This window comes from Arvicola amphibius, chromosome 9 (assembly GCF_903992535.2).
Source record: "Arvicola amphibius chromosome 9, mArvAmp1.2, whole genome shotgun sequence".
NCBI classification, from domain to species: Eukaryota; Metazoa; Chordata; class Mammalia; order Rodentia; family Cricetidae; genus Arvicola; species Arvicola amphibius.
In genome coordinates, this window is record NC_052055.2 from 119,818,370 (window position 1) to 119,834,247 (window position 15,878).

The 15,878-nt window shown below is 53.4% G+C and overlaps 1 protein-coding gene across 2 annotated transcripts in view; it reads left to right on the top strand.

Annotated features, from left to right (window-relative positions):
- The window catches only part of Btbd9 (BTB domain containing 9), a 350,239-nt gene extending 336,001 nt beyond the window's left edge, over positions 1–14,238 (top strand). For both annotated transcript variants that reach the window (XM_038342714.1, XM_038342713.1), the window contains exons 10-11: positions 559–637; positions 9,532–14,238. In XM_038342714.1, coding sequence (XP_038198642.1) covers positions 559–637; positions 9,532–9,729 — 277 coding nt within the window. In that variant the 3' untranslated portion in view covers positions 9,730–14,238. The remainder of the gene's footprint in view (positions 1–558; positions 638–9,531) is intronic.
- The last annotated feature ends 1,640 nt before the right edge of the window (positions 14,239–15,878 follow it).

Consider the following 15,878-nt stretch of genomic DNA (forward strand, 5'->3'; position numbering starts at 1 on the left):
GCCACACCCCTACCTGTTCCTCCCAGCCTCACCTCTTCCACCCAGCCAGACCCCTACCTGTTCCTCCCAGCCTCACCTCTTCCACCCAGCCACCCCCTACCCTGTTTGCGAATTCTCTTGGCAGCTTCCAGGATAGCCCCCACCCCAACTCAGGTTCCACGCATGTGCTGAACTACCTGCTGATTCTGCCAGCAGCCCAGTGACGAGGCCTGTCGGGCCCATACTGTAGATAAGGACCCTGGTCTAAAAACTTCCACCACCCTTGGTGATGTTTCTAGACGGCCATACTCCTGTCACCTGGCCAGCGTGATCAGCGGTCTTGCTTTGTTTCTTGGGGGCTTTCTAAGAACCCGAGTCACAGGTACACACAGTAGTGCCTGCTCTGGTGACATGGCAGGCTCCCAAATGCGACAGTGTGGTGCCTTTTCTGCCTCCTTCCATGACATCATGGGGGAGACCCGCCCTATCCCCACCCCTGTCTCCCTGTAGACCCATCACCCAGCTGTCAGCCGGGCCAACTGTGGCAGCTAACCAGGAAAATGGTTGTGTTTCCTGCAGGTCCTGGCAATCAGTCACTTTTGAAAGACAGCCTGCCTCCTTCATCCGAATTGTTGGAACACACAACACAGCAAATGAGGTAAGGGCGCTCTCCTGAGAAGGGCAGTGGCATCTGTAACCGCTACACCCTGGCTAAGTGGAGCTGTCTGCCTGGCCTGGTAATGGCCACCTTTACCGCAGCTCAGTGTAAAGGAAGTCCCCCCCTTATCTGGGGGGATGCCATCGTCAGGGCTCTGCTCGCTGGCAAGAGAAAGTCAGCAGGTGCTGCTTGGATTCTTCCACCAGGCTGGGCAGAAACAGCCTATGAGACGCTTATAAATGAGGCGCCCTTCTCTCCTCAGATGGCAGTGCCCTGCGCAGCATCTAGGTGTCTGTGCTGTTGGTCATGTGCAGTCACTGTCTTGCTGGTCACCACTCCATGTTAGTATGTACCTCTGACAGTGTAACAGGGATGGAAGAGGAGCACAGGAAGCCGGAGAGTAGAGGGCAGTCATGGCTCATGCTCATTCTCTCTTCCCGCACTGGTTCACGGGTGCCCCCAGAGCAGTTGTGGCTCCTCTGTGCTTGAGGTGTATACTGTGCTCTAGGCTCCTTCTGGAAGTGCTGTGTTCTTGCTGTTGGCATTAGAGCCCACACCTGTGGGTCTTACATGCTGGCTTCCTGCCCCTTTCTTCTCAAGGTGACTTGTGAGTCTTAGTGCAGGTTCTGGGATAAGGTCCTGGAGAATGCAAGGGCTGCACTAGCCACAGGGCGTCCCTACATGTGACGGAGAAACACGTTAGATAGCAAACTGAAGGGCGTGCTTCATGAAGGAGAGACATGCTGGGGAGCGCATGTTCCTCTGCTGCTTAAACACAGGCTCCACATTGTCACTTTGTACCTGACCTACACACCGTAGAGCTGGCCCAGTGTGCCGGCTAGAAACTATCCAGGTATGTCTAGTCTTCCAAGAACAGCTTCAAAAGTGGAAATAGTGTTGCAATTTAGATCCATGTGCCCTTTTACTTATTTAGTATAAGTAAATACAGAGAACAGCTTCTAAATAAAGCCCCAAACATCTCCTACTTCTTCAAAACTACCTTGATAATTTCAGAATAGTAATCAGTTGATATTTTTGTGGCTGTCTAAGCTTTGAGTCATAAGCGGGTATGGTGGCCAACTCCCAAAACCCTGGCACTCAGGATCAGGGCCGGAGGACAGCTCTGAGCACAAGGCTAGGCTGGGGACAGTGACACCAGGTAAGCCAGGGTTGTAATAGCAGGACTATCCTTACAACCGGAATAAGTAGCTATCAGGTCATAAGGCCACTTGTCTTTTCTTTTTGTGTTATATCAAAAACAAATTTGAATTTGCATTTAATGTTTTGTTTTCAAATGAATAGTCTTAAAGTTAAGTTCCATTTGTTCTTTTTGAAATTTATCATATATTAAATTACATGTATAAGTGTGCATGTGGGTACCTTCAGCTTCTGATAACTGGAGTTAAGCAGTTGTGAGCTGCCTGATGTGGGTGCTGGGAAGAGCGGGATGTGCCTTTAACCACTGATCCATCTATGCAGATCTGAGTTCTGATATTTTTACCACTTGCACTTTACATGTATAATACCCCTGAATTTAAAAAAACAACGTAGCTTTATCTATACAAATAACAAAACTAAAATATTTTCTATTCAAAGTCTTTCTAATACAGTAAGCTCCTACCCCCCTCCCACGGAAGTCTAGTCTTCTGCTTAAATGCCTAGCTTGAACTCCAGAATGCTGTGTTCCACCAAAGGCTTCTCAAGTCAGGAGGGAGGCCACACCCGGCACCACCAGCACTCTGACCAAAGCAAGGGGAAAAGCTTGGACACTGGATTTCAGCGTAACTCTTTCTGAAGCTCCACCCCCCGCCGCAGTGCAACAGGGTGCAGGGTCTCTCCTGAGGGGGTTTCCTACGGGTCTCTGCACGCATCCAGTGGGGCCTGCACAGAGTGTCAGTGGGCCTAGCTAGAGGGCAGCCTGGCATGGTCACCTGCCTCATTTGGCTGGTGAGTAACTTCCCTAGCTGCCTTCCAGAGTCAGTTATTGATTGGGAAAATAAAGCCTCAACATAGTGTTGTCAATTGGAATACATCGTAAATCATAAAATGCATGATGAACAGGGCTTCAGATAGAATCCATAAGCTGTCATTCTCGAGGGCACTGAAGTAGCAAGCAGGTGCATCTCCCTGGGCGTGGAGGATGTGGCAGACTCCCCGGGAGAACGTTCCTTGCTGTCCCCGCTGGGTTTTGTATATCCTCTGGAAAAGGGATATGAGTGCTGCCTCACAGGAACTAGGTGTCCTATTGGTGTGCATGTGGCTGGAGAAGCTGCTTGTTTAGAGCCCCTGCAAGGTCTCTGAAGCCTGGAGCCCTTGAGTCGACAGCTTTACAGCTCTGTGGTGGGTTCTGCCTTGACCTGGGACATCCAGCTGGCTTAGGATAGCAGGGCTGGATACCAGCAGGGCTGGAAGAGGCTTCCAGGCACAGGCAGATTGGGGTTCTGTATCTGGCCAGGCCCTCCTGTGTCCAGAGGCTCAGCATGTGTCTGCTGTGGTGACGCCCCTCTTCCCTCAGATGTAGGTGGCTCCCAGCAATGGCAGTCTCCCAGTACATGGAGGTCAGCTCTTGGTAGCCTGTTTGAGCTCTTCTGATTTCCCCCAGCCTTCCCCCTGGCACCGGGAAGTGCTCTTCCTCCCCGGTGGACCCAGTGCTTACTGCCCACAGAAGATTTGGCAGACAACACAGCACATCCCATCCATGCTGGGTGTGCATCCTGGTGCTCTGAAGGCGACTGAGGCCCAGGGAGTAGGACCCGTACATACGCTCACACCACGAGAGACCCACAAGTGATAGAACTCCTGAGGACAAAGGCCAGGGGAACAAAGTTCCTGGGCTAAGAAGGCTTGAGTCAGGCTGTGGCTTGCTGCGTGTAATTCTCACCCAACTGTTTATATGTATAAAAATGTATGTGGAAGGCATCTGGTCAGACTGGCTCTCGACTGCTGTGTCTCCCAGGAAATGGTAACCAATGCTGAGGTGCCAGAGCGGGCTCTACTCCACGCTGGCCCATAGCTTAGGACAGTGCATACACTTCGATGGGCTTGCCTTGAGCACCAGATCTGCTGGTTCTAGAGAGAAACTGAGGTAGAGCACGGAGACTGCAGCCTCTCTACCTGGCAGTGTCCCCTTTGAAGAGCCTGTGCCTCCGGTGACATTTGTATCTCTGGTCATGTTGAAATGGTGGACAGAGTAGAGGGGCAGCTGAGATGGCCCCGATGGGGGGTGTGCAGGGCTGGTAGAAGGGTAGGGTCCACTCTCTGTATAAAACAGCGGCCATGGAGCATGTGGAAGAGGGGCTTGCAGATGGGTCCACACCTCTGCCGTGTGTCAGGAACTGAAACCAGCTGTGAGCTTGCTGCAGAGGGCCCCACAGGCCAGCAGCAGCAGGGCAGGGTCTGCACGTGGCTGCTTGAGCTGCCTTCCATGCTGAGGTTGGCTTCACCCACAGGCTCCATCAGGCCACTGAGTGACTCTGGGATCCTAGTGCCACCTCGTTCCCATAGCAACATGTGGCTTTAGTGGGAAAATAAAGCCAGAGAAACAGACTGGGGAAACTAAATAAATGTTCCTTGCTGGCCTGGGTAATTATTTTCCAGACCTCCCTGGGTGTGCCATGACCCCTGAAGGACTCTTCTGCCATGTTCTCCCCAGAGACATCTTCTAGGTGCAGAAGGCACCTCAAGCAGCCTCCTGCTAAGAATTCCCAGAGCAGCGGCAGACATGCAGCAGGCCACAGGTGGAGACAGATGAGAGCAGATAGAGAGGAGAGTCCTACCCTACATGAGACAGCCCCAGCTTGTAGGTCCTTCTGCTCCTGGGGAGAGCCTGCCCCCACCCCGGGGGTGTTGTGTCTCAGTGGCCAGAGAAAGATGCACATAGCAGGAGCTGACCCTGGCACACAGAGGTTTCATGTGGCACCATGGACAAGGAAGGTACTTTGGACCAGGATAAGGTGCTGAGCTAGAGAGACAGTGTGTAGGGACAGCAGTGGCCTGGGTCCCTGGACAGGTTCGGTGGACAGTTCCAGCAGGAGGGTTTGACCCAGTGCCCAGTGCACCATAGCTCTTGAGAGTAGAGCGTGTGGATGGCACATATACCAGTCCTTCCTCAGGCTGCATGGGCCGGCGTGCTGGGCAGGAGTCAAAGGGAGCCCGCCCGCAGTCACTATTGACAAGACATGGAACCTTGCCCCCTTGTCCTGGAGGCCTACCCTCTAGCGTAGGGGTCTGGAGTGCACTGTGAGAGCAGCTGACATGTGGCAGGAAGACGGGGCTGAACACGGGAAGACAGGCCACACTGCCACCTTCACCTCCCACCACTCTCTGACTCCTCTCGTTAGGATCCCTGGTTCAGCAGATCTACCCAGACTGGGAGCTCAGGCATCCCCGAGACCTGGAACAAGGGTGCTTTCCACTTCCGTTTTGTAGCTGTAGTTTTGTCTTTAAAATAACTTGAAAAGACCTCTACCACACTAATAAAAAGAGATTTTCTTACCAATTACATTGGTCAGACTTTGTGTGTCCTCTGACCAGATGTCTAAGAAAAACCACTCCCAGAAGGAAGAGAATTCAGCTGGGGTCACTTGGCCACGTGCACTCATGCATGGTGGCCGGGCGGTACTGCTCACAATCAGGGTGTGCCATTGCTCCAGTCGGTCCTGTCTGGCAGTACCCTGACAGGCGCACCGAGGTTGTATGTGCCTTGCCAGTCTCCTGAGTGACGGATTCTACATCCAGTCAAATTAGCACCAACGGTTAACCCAGAGAGGCACACACGGCGAGGAACAAAGAAAAACAGAAGTGGGAAAGTCCAGGGCTACTAGGGAAAGGCTCTCTTTCTAGATCTTTCCAAACAGTAGAGTTGTAGCTGTCTGTAGCTATGTGAGGAAGTTATACGGTAAAAGTTAAAACGGTGCCATATGTAAGCATTGGCATCAGAATCCTATCCCTATCGAGGGGTAAATACTCACGAAAATAGTACTTAGTACTTATGCTTTATAATACTGAGGTGCACACCTTTAATCCCAGTAGAGGCAGACAGATCAAGAGTTCAAGGCCAACCTCAGCTGCATAATGAATTTGAGACCATCCTGGGCTTCGTGAAACCCTATCTCAACCCTCCTTTCCCAGATGTCTCCATATCAAGTGGTCCCTTATTGAAAGAGCATTGTGGTGGCTTGAATAAGAATGTCCCCCATAGGCTCAGATATTTGAACACGTTGTCACCAGGAAGTGTTTGAAAGTTTAAAATATTAGGAGGGGTGGCCTTGTTCTAGGAAATGTGTCCCCAGGGACACAGAGAGCCACCTGCTTTCTGCCTGTGGATCAACCCCTGCCCCTAGCAAGTGGCAGGTCTGCTGCTGTGCTCCCCACCGTGGTGCTCCCCACCATGATGACAATGATCTACACCTCTACGCAGTGAGCCAACCTCAGTTAAATGGTTTCCTTTCCAAGAGTCGTCTTGGTCCTGGTGGCTCCACGGCAATAGGACTGAGACTAGGACAGCGCGTGTTCCTTGGGTGTCCCACAGCTTCGGGGGACGCAACTGTGGCAGCGTGCTGTGTGGGAAGCAGTGCCTGTCCTTCCTGTCCTGATTTGGACTGTTGTTTGGTTGGTCAGTTTGGTTTTTTGAGACAGATTTTTACAACATAGCAAGCTAGCTTCTAGCTCACAATCCCCGTGCTTCAGATCCCTAAGTTCCAGGATTATAGGTGTCGGCCAGAACCTTGATCTTCTGTTTAAAAGGAACAAACAAACAAGCTGTTTGTGGTCTGGATCTGGATTGTTCCGGTAAGCTCTGAGGTGAGCACCAGAAAGCTCACTGACTGCCATAGCTGGGCTGGCTAACATCTGGGCTCACTGACTGCCATAGCTGGGCTGGCTAACACCTGGCATGGTGAAGGGGGACAGGCCTCCATCTTACTTACGGGCAGCCAGTGAGAGGAAGCTGGCTATCTACTTTATATAGACCATCACCTTGGAAATACAAGTCAGGAGGGTGGGTCAGATGTCCTGTTTCTTCTGGTTGGCCAGAGAGTGGTCTGTGCAAATTACCCAGAAGTTGCAGAAGCCAGGTAGAGTCACTGATCAGTATTTATTCCTCCCTTCCCCTCCTGTGCAAATCTTGAAAAAGTCTGCCCATGGTGCTCTGAAGGAGGTCAGGATGGTACACACCTGCTGCACAGGTTCACAGAAAGGAACATGCCAGATCATTTCAGACACATCCGGGATTATAGCCCCCACAGAGGCCTGGCAACGTGATAATAACAGCAGCCACAAGGAAGGCCACCTGGGTGTGAGGAAGGCTGGGCCTGATTCATACACATGACTACATTGCAAATTGGCCGCTCCTCTCGGGGGAGAGATCCCGGGCTGCTGAAGACGGTTCAGCGAAGGTGCCCCTTCACGAACAGCAGCAATCAAACAGGCTAATGGGATACACGATTGCCGAAAAGTTGAAGGGAAAATGATGTGGAGACCATGGTAATGGCTTTGCATAAATCAGAAGTGCGGCTCTGCCCGGTATGCCTCATTCACTTCTGGTCACCTCCTTTCCAAGGGGTGCTGCAGTCTGGGGAAGGCTCAGAGGAAGGAAATTGAATCACACCAGCTCCTAAGCAAAGAGAAAGCCAGAGCTTGGTCATTTCATCTCATGCGAGGCCTATAAGTGCGTGGTAGGCAGAGGGGAGGAGGGGGTTGGGTGCAGGAACATGGTGAGTTGGGCCCTCCGTGAGAGTCCCACTTGCTCAAGCCATTAATCCAGAAAAGCCACCTTCCCTTAGGTCTCTGTGAGACTGTAGGCAGCCTCAGGACCAGCATGGCTGCATGGCTGCCCTGAAGTGGATGGGGTTTCACTTCCATTTGAGAAGTGTACAAACTGGAAGGTGTTTGGGGTCCTGGAGAAAGTGCCCTGCCCTGCCCTGTGTATGGTGATGCTGGAGAAGTACAGGTGCATGGCATCCACATGGTGTCTGGAGGCATCTTGGGTAGTGTGGGAACTGGATGCTTATGTCTGGCCTGGGCTGGGAACTGAGCCAGGCACAGTTGACAGGGAGGTGACAAAAGCAGGTGGAAGGCAACTGCCAGAGTGAGGTTCTAGAGCCAGACCTGGACTTGCATGTGTCCAGTGTCCCCTCTGCCTCGCAGGCCACTCTCATCCTGTCCGCCTCCTAGGTCTTTGGGGCCTGGTATATGCAGCCTTCTCTGTATTACAGGGAACACTTCTCTGGAGTGCTCCCTAAGGTCCACTCTAGGCATCGTGTGCTCCTGACACTGCCTCGTGTCAGGACCCTGTGTGTGGTAGGTACCCCAGTATGCTAGCAGTTTCCCCTTGCCCCTCTCCATGGTGAGGACACGGCACGCTGCCCCTTAGGTCACAGCTGGGCTCGGGAGTTGCTGTGCATTGAAAGAACAAAGAGGACTCATGAGCATCTGTGGGGATCGTGCGGAGGGTCAGGGAGAGCCGTCTGGAGCGCACTCAAGCCCGCCCCAGATTCGAGAGTCCGAGGGTCACTGCAGGGCCATTGCTGTTCCCTGTCAGTGTTACCCGTTGTTGCCACTGTTCCGGGCTCCTTTTCTTTCTTCCTTTCAGTTCATGCCCCACCCCCTAGCATCTATGTTTCTGTCTGGAGGCTGTGACTTAGTAAATGAATGGCATCCTGTATGCCACCCTGACCAAGGAAGCCTGTAGGGCTCAGGGTTTGCAGGGGTCAGCTGGGAGTCGGGTCACAGACCGCAGTGGCTCTCAGAAGCCCTGGTTCTTTGTCTGGTCATTATGTGACCTTGCAACTCCCAGGGTCACCAGGACTCATGCAGGAAGGTTCAGCCTGGGTCTTTAAGAGCTCCCCAGCCTGGGTCTTTAACTCAAGTAGACTCGTGTGACTTGTGTGGGCCTGGGAGATAGCTGGGTATGGCCCTTGTGGATGAGTAGACCCCAGGAAGACAGCACTGGGATGCCGGGAAGCATTGTTTGCATGTGACCCTGATGGCGCAGTTGGACACAGTGGCATGCGAGTCAGATAGATGTAGCAGGGTGAAGTGAGACCACCAGAAGGGGCAGTGAGGTGGGGAGCCAGGCCTGGTGTGCACAGCCGCAGGCTTTCTCTAGCACAGGCAGAGCCGCCCCTGGTTCTTGCAACTTTCTTTCTCAGCTTAGGTTTTTATTGATCCAGTTGCTCTCATCGGGGCAGAAGGGCTGAGCAGCACAGGCCTGCAGAGCCCAGGACGTCCTGAGAGGAGGAAGGTGGCAGAGCAAGAAAGGAGGAGGAGGAACCGTGTCAATTAGGTTAGGGCTTGGTGTTCTCACTCTGCTAAGAGGGAGCAAAGACAGCCTGCCTAGCCTGAGATCCTCCTACCTCAGCTTCCTGAAGGGAGCTGAGCAGAGAATTTAGCTGACTAATGAACGACGCAGCCCGAACCTGAATGCAACTATGGAAAGGTTTAGCCAGGAAACTTGAACACATTTTCATAACTCTGGAAAAATTCTAGTTATATTTTAAAAGAATTCATTGAGATCCCCCTCTCTCTTCCTCTCCCTCTTTCCCTTCCTCCTTTCCTCTGTCCCTCCCTCATTCCTTCCTTCCCCTTCTCCCTTTAAAGTATTTTTTACAAAAGGATGATCCAAAAGAGAGGAAGAGGCCCAACCAATGCCAAATGTTCCCGCCTGGGCCCTGCCGAGGCCTCCATGCTGGGGTTTGGTAACTTGAGAACCGTCCATCTTTCTGCATCTATCACGATCAACCACATGCATCTAAAACCTTCTTGTTGATTCCAGGACAGGCACGGAGTGAGGTGGGCACTGGGAGACCCAGCACGCCAGGGTGTGGCATCATCGTGGCTCAGACCTCCAGGCTCAGACGGAGCCACATCTCACTGGTCTTTTCTGTTTTCACCAGGTGTTCCACTGTGTCCACTTTGAGTGTCCGGAGCAGCAGAGCAACCAGAAAGAAGAGAGCAGTGAGGAACTGGGGACAGGGGACCCCAACAACCCCAGTCAGCAGCTCGACCCTCATGCACTGCGCGCACCCAGCGCCAGCTCACTGCCCCCGAGTCCGGGCCCCAACTCGCGCTCACCCAATCAACAGCACCAATAAAGAAGGCAGAGGACGCGGTGTGACTTGGGTGGGGCAGGAGTGTGCCCTCCCAGGCGGGCCCTGTGTGCACCACCCTCCCCCATCTCTGGGAGGAGCAGACCTGGCTGCAAAAGCCACCCCAACCAGGCTTTTCCCCCAGGGGACAGAAGGGCATCCATGTTCTCCCCACTCTTGAGGCAGTCTCCAGGGGGAGGAAGTGGGTCTTGATTCTCCAAGTTCACCGTCAGTTCCTACCTCTAATGTTACCAAGGTACCAGTGCAGAAGGAATCCAGAGACAAGCCCAGCTCAGTACGAGAAGGAACCCTAGGCCTTGACAACCAGAAAAGGGCCCAGGCCCAAGTGTCCCCACTGCCTCTGCATTGCTACTTGGCGGTTTACAGCCATGTCGTTTGTCCTCAGCTGCTGCATCATGGCTGCTGCAGCCTTGTGGAACTGCTCTAGCCCTCTGCAGCTGCAAGGGTCTTCCTCAGTCCCCAGTGCCTGCAGGCAGGCAGAGCAGAAGCTGCCCCTCCTAAATGACCCCAGATGTGGCTCATCGTGGCACTTAGCCTGACCAGGAAAATCCTCGAAGTTCAACCAGACACACAATGTGCAAACCAATCTTTGGACACTGGAGTTCATAATTGATCAAACTGTCACTTTATTAACCTGTCATTCCTGACATGGATGCACCTGCCAGCCTGGGAGGCAGCCTGGAAGCAGTGGCCGTGCCAGCCGCTGGAGGACCACCCAGAAGCCTGAAGACAGACGCTGCCCAGTCCTAGGCTGACTCTGCGGGCCTCGTGGCTTGGCTGCGCTTGTTCAGCCAACAGATGGGGTGTCAGGAGCACAGGCCTGGGATGGTGAAGAGCAGGTTCTTAGGGCCTCCATCTTTACCTGCTGCAGCCCCACCCAGCTCCCACTGTCATGCCCATGCATAGATCCTGCCTCTGCACCTCTCTGTTGCAACCTGAGGCCCCGTGAGGTCTCTTTAGCACTTCCTGTGAGCATGTTCAGAGAAGGGTGGAGCTTCAAGGTCGGGTCCTGCTCTAGAAGCGAAAGGATGGGCGAGCCAGCTTTCTCTGAGTTTGACTTAATTGGAATGGGTTGTCCATACTGAAGAGGTGGCAGCATGAGGCCTCAGGCTGCAGGAGGGGTCATCTTTCTGTGCGTTCAGGCCTAGGGTGCAGATCTGGTCCTGAGGGAGACTAGTCCACAGTCCGAACCTCTGGCTTCACTGCTGTGTGGTGTGGCTGCCTCAGGGAGGAGGCTCCCATGTGTGGATAGGGTGCAGCCATTGTTTATGGGGTGCTGCTGTCTGTCCACTCAGCATCTCTACAAGCAGCACCCCCTGCCAGTGCACAAGGTACCCCGTCCTGTGGAGGGTGGAATTTCTACCTTTGGAGGATAATGCATGAAGGCTTATCTGTCTTGTTCTTGTTCAGTTATTTGCTTAAAGTAGTTCTTCTCTTTGTAGCCTAGGCTGGCCACACTCAGGGCAATCCTCCTGCTTCAGCACCCTGAGTTATTAGGTAGCACATGCAAGATGCAGTTGCAGGCCTGGAGCCCAGTGGCCTCCCTGGGGCAGTGGGATTGAGTTGACAAGAAGTCACGCTGTCCACCCGAGATGTCAGCACACACACCTATCATGCTAAGCACTGGGCACACTGTGCTCTTGGCAGCCCATTCCCCACCATCACAGACCCATACCTTTGACTTCCTTTCTCCTTAGGATACTATTGTGTATTCAGGTTGTAAGACTATAGACTCTGGTTCCCTTCTGTGTCGGCACTGCCATGGTCCCCTCCATCAAATAAGCATGAGGGGAGATGGGACATCAAAGTCGCAGATGCCAGTGGGGAGTGCTGAGAACCGTAGCAAGCCCTCAGTCATCTGAGTGAATGCCGTGGCTGCCCTTGGGAAGCCTTTCTTAGATAGATGCCTGCTTAGGGTGCAGGAGGACCATGGCTGGCTTACCTCCCACCAGACTCGGGAGCTCACCCTTGGCTGCTTGGCATGCTGATGTGTCTCTAGGCCACAGCCATGTCTAAGGTAGGTCCACATTTCCAGAGGAAAGAGCCTGAGCCTGGCTTGTCCCCTGCAGGAGTCTCCCCTGGGGCCAGCAGACTGGAAATGAGACTGGAGTGGGAACAACAGGCAGGCCGGCTGGGACTCAGAGGATCCCGTGCACCAGCACCTGGCACTGTACTGGTGGACTCTGACCCTGAGGATCCGTTGGGTGCCAAGGAGCCACAGTCAGGATAGGGGACAGAGGCAGTGTGAGCCATTGCTCCCTCAGCCTCGCCCTCCCCCTAAGGTCAACAGTGTGTGAACAAGAGCACAGCTTAGAGAGAGTGGCTGCTGCATGATGGCCCCTGGCACTGCCCGCTGTGAAGGGGCACCTGCTTCTAGGTCACCTGGGCTCTGCAGAGCCTCTTGCACTCCTTTAGATCATGTTCTTTAGGATGGCAGATGTCCGCATTGGGGCTTTGGGAAGAAGAGTTCAGGGTCATCCACAGGGGCTCTGTACAGCAGCTTCGGGCAGCCACAGAGGCGGCCTCACACCGGGACTGAGCATCTCCTAAGTCCCCGGCACTTTTCCTGTTCTGCCTGTTACAGATGTGGGCTCTTTCCACTGTCACTTTCCACTTTTATTAAATGAAGTGTCGATTCTGGACAAAGACATTACAAGTGTTCTGTTCCTAGAAGACTAGAAAAATTCTTTTCAGTGAGAAAGGGATGTGTCTGTTGGGCTGATTCCTTCCCTTCCTCATGAGTTTTGAATTGTCTAAGAAATTGCTCAGTAGTTAAGCCATCTCCACAATTGTCAGACCAGAGTGCACAGCTAACCCAGCCAATCTCCAGTTCTAACTTAGAATAACAGAATTGTAACCATGGCCTCTGCAGGGCCACAGAAAGAGGGTGAAATCTACGGCCAAAGTGGGGCTTGGTGTGTTGAGGCTGCTTGGCACTGAAGCGGCTCAGCCCTGCGTAGGACTACAGATGTCCCTCTGGATGGAAAAACAAAGGTGCCAGGGGAGAACTGCCTCCTTCTGGGATGTTCCTTGTTAAGCTTTGCTCTGCTGTGTTACTCTGTCACCTTGCCCCCTGCGTGGTAAATGGAGCCTCGTAATATAGTGCTGAGGTGACCTGGCACTGCGGGCACTGGCCATGCTCTGGTTATTTTGCAACATAATCATTGATTCTGAGTGTTTACCCTGACAACGGCTCCGGCAGGAGGGGAGCGCTTATTAGCGGCCCTAGGCACTACAGTGCCCTGTGCTACCAAATGGAACACCCAGTGTTCAGGTTTCTGGAGTCGCCAGGAGGAAGGGGAGTGGCTGGACTGGCCATGGGCTGCTGGAATGCATCCATCGCTCCTCTGGATGGGGCTTGGGCATCCCTGGCACTGGGGAGAGGCCATGAGCTTGTGTGAGCTGCACTTCACTTCCCTAGGGTAAGGAAGAACCCCCTCCCCACCCCACCGTCTGCTCCTCCCTGTCCTTTCCTTGTCCTTCACTTTGAAAGATGTACAGGAATAATGCTTGTTCCAGAATAAGCTTCCAGTCCAGCAGTGGGCAGGCAGGGCACTGTGTGTTCCTCTTCTGTCCCCACCCCACCCCTGCTTTCCAACCTCTGCCGCTAGAGGTCAAACTGAGTGGGGCTTCTGGACAGATAGTTCCTACCCCCAACCAAGGTCGCAATCACCCCCTGTAACTTGTGATTAATGTCCCCTCAGTACCTTTCATTTGCAGCTGGAATATTTATAGCCCTGAGCAGTTAGCTGAGGTAGCGTGGTGGCTCGGAGCCACACACCTGTCCCTGCAGCTGTCTCCAGCCTCAGTCTTCCCAGTGACAGTGGGTGCTTACTACTTTAGAGGGTTCCCAGCCTATTGAGGAGACCAGCACAGTGTATACGCGTGAAAGTGGGGTACTAGCCATGACTCCCAGGGGTTACAGCCAGAGAGAAGGTATGGTCAAAGCTGGGCTGGAGATGTAGAGTCCCACAGCCCCCGGTGGCTGCTTCAGGCTCTGGGTCTCAGGATAGCCTTCCAAACTTGGCCTGAGAGCTAGGAAGCATCTTGTTAGACTGGCCTGGGACTGGTGTCCCCAAGGCCACTTTATACCTCCATAGCTGTCCCCAGTGCCTGGAAAAGCAAAGTGACTGGCTTGGGTTTTGCCTTTGGAGTGAGGGTGGGTGACAGCACCCCATAGGTGGCAATGGGCAGTGCCCATAAACCACTTAGACCAAATTTGTGTGGACTGGATTTTCCAGAGAAGCAGAGAAGAGGAACCACCTCCCCTCCATGGCTACCATTCCTGAGCCAGGGTCTCTTGAAGGTTAGACAAGGGATCATGCTAGTCCTGGGCATGGTTCTCTGAGGAAGTTCCCATGGCAGTGTTTGGATTGTGACCCTGAGGTAGTGTGGCATCCTCACTTGGCAATCTGTGTTGCGACCCTCAGTTCACTGTGTGTGCAATGCCACTGTGGGCTCACCGCAGAAATAAAGCACTACTTCTATGCCTGAGTTCGTGCCTTACTTTCTCCATGTCTGGCCCCTCCAGGTCTCTCCAGGACCCCAGCCCTGTCTCTGCCACAGGGCCCTCTTGGCTCCCCATCACCCTGCCGCAGCCCTCCTCTACTGGCTGCTCTGAACTATTTCCTGAGCCGTGAGGTCAGCCCACCCCGGCACCACCTCCTTTAGGATGGGGTAGCCCTGCCAGCTCTGTGGCACCTTCTCTAGTCACCCTGTGGCCTAGCTGATGCCATTTTACTTGTCACCTTGAACACAAGCTCACTTCCTTGTCCCCTTGAGTGGCTTTAGCTTCCAGCTGCATCTTTGTGACAGCTAGGAGCTGGTGACTAACGTCTCCTGCCTCAGCTCTCCATGCCTGTCACCACTCATGGGCTCTCTTCTCCAGCACCAAGGGACATCCAGAACCTTGCTCAACTAAGGATGAACACGGTCAACAGAAGACTTCAGTGGGAGTCAGGTGTGTCCCACTCGGTGCGTCCCTAAGGACCCTGTACTACTCAGTTCCTGTTGGCTTTCCTCGGTAGGTACACCCAGGCCCAGGCAGACTCCCCAAGTGACAGCTGAGCAGAGCTGAGTAAGGTCTAGAGGTATGGGGGAGGCCCTGCCTGGCTGGTCCCTAAAGTGGGAGCCAGGGGCAGTCTGTACCAGATTGCCCATGGGTCACGCTGTGAGTTCGTGGGGTTTACCCTGCATCAGCTTGGAGGGAGAACAGACCAGGAGCCCCTAGACAGAGCCAACCTTGAGGGGCACCAGCAGCAGGAAAACCACAGGAACGTGGTTCAGGTCTTATTTCCTCAGGCTACTTCTGGCCAGATGAGGTTGCTGCCAGCCTCCATACAATAACGATGGAGAGTTCCAGTTTGCAGAAAATGATTACCACCGTGATTTGTCAAGTTTCCGCTTGGGCCCAGTTGTTTTGTTTCTCTGTAGGAGTATAAGGTACAGCTGCAGCCAGGGAAGGCATCCATTTTGTTTCTGAAAGGTTGACATCACCATTACAGCTCATCAGAGGCAAACTGCAGGTGAGTTGGTGTCCCATGTCCCCACTGATTACTTCACCAGAGCTGAGGAGAGCCCACCTCAGGCAGACCAGGCTGGGGACACACAAATGGGCTGAGCCCTGCACCACCACATTTGAAGCCAGGACACTGTCCAGCACCTTAAGCATCACTTGCTATGGGAGCGGTGCATGCAGGGTTTGAAATGGTGCCCTCAGTTGGTTACTGCGATCCATCACTGGGATATAGACAGAACTCTCCTGTGGGAGTTCTCATAGCTTTCCTAGTTCTTCTCTTCCTGTGGCCATCAAAGCCTGTCCTGGCTTGACTGTATTCCAGCCACAGACAAGCTTTCTGTCTGCTAGCTGGTTCCCTGCCCTACACCAAGTGCTCTAACTTCCTGAGGATTTTCTGTCACACTCTGGCAACTGTGGGGTGGTGGGTAGGTGCCATTATTCTGTGTGACATAAACTTTCAAAAAATTTATGTACCTTACACGCCAGAGCCACCTGCTCATCCTTCCAGTTGCCCCAAAGGAGTGCACAGCTGCCCTCACCAGTCCTAAACCCAAGTTCCCAGGACCCAGGCACCCAACCCACCCATTCCTGAGGTTCCCAGGATGGTTCTAGAGAC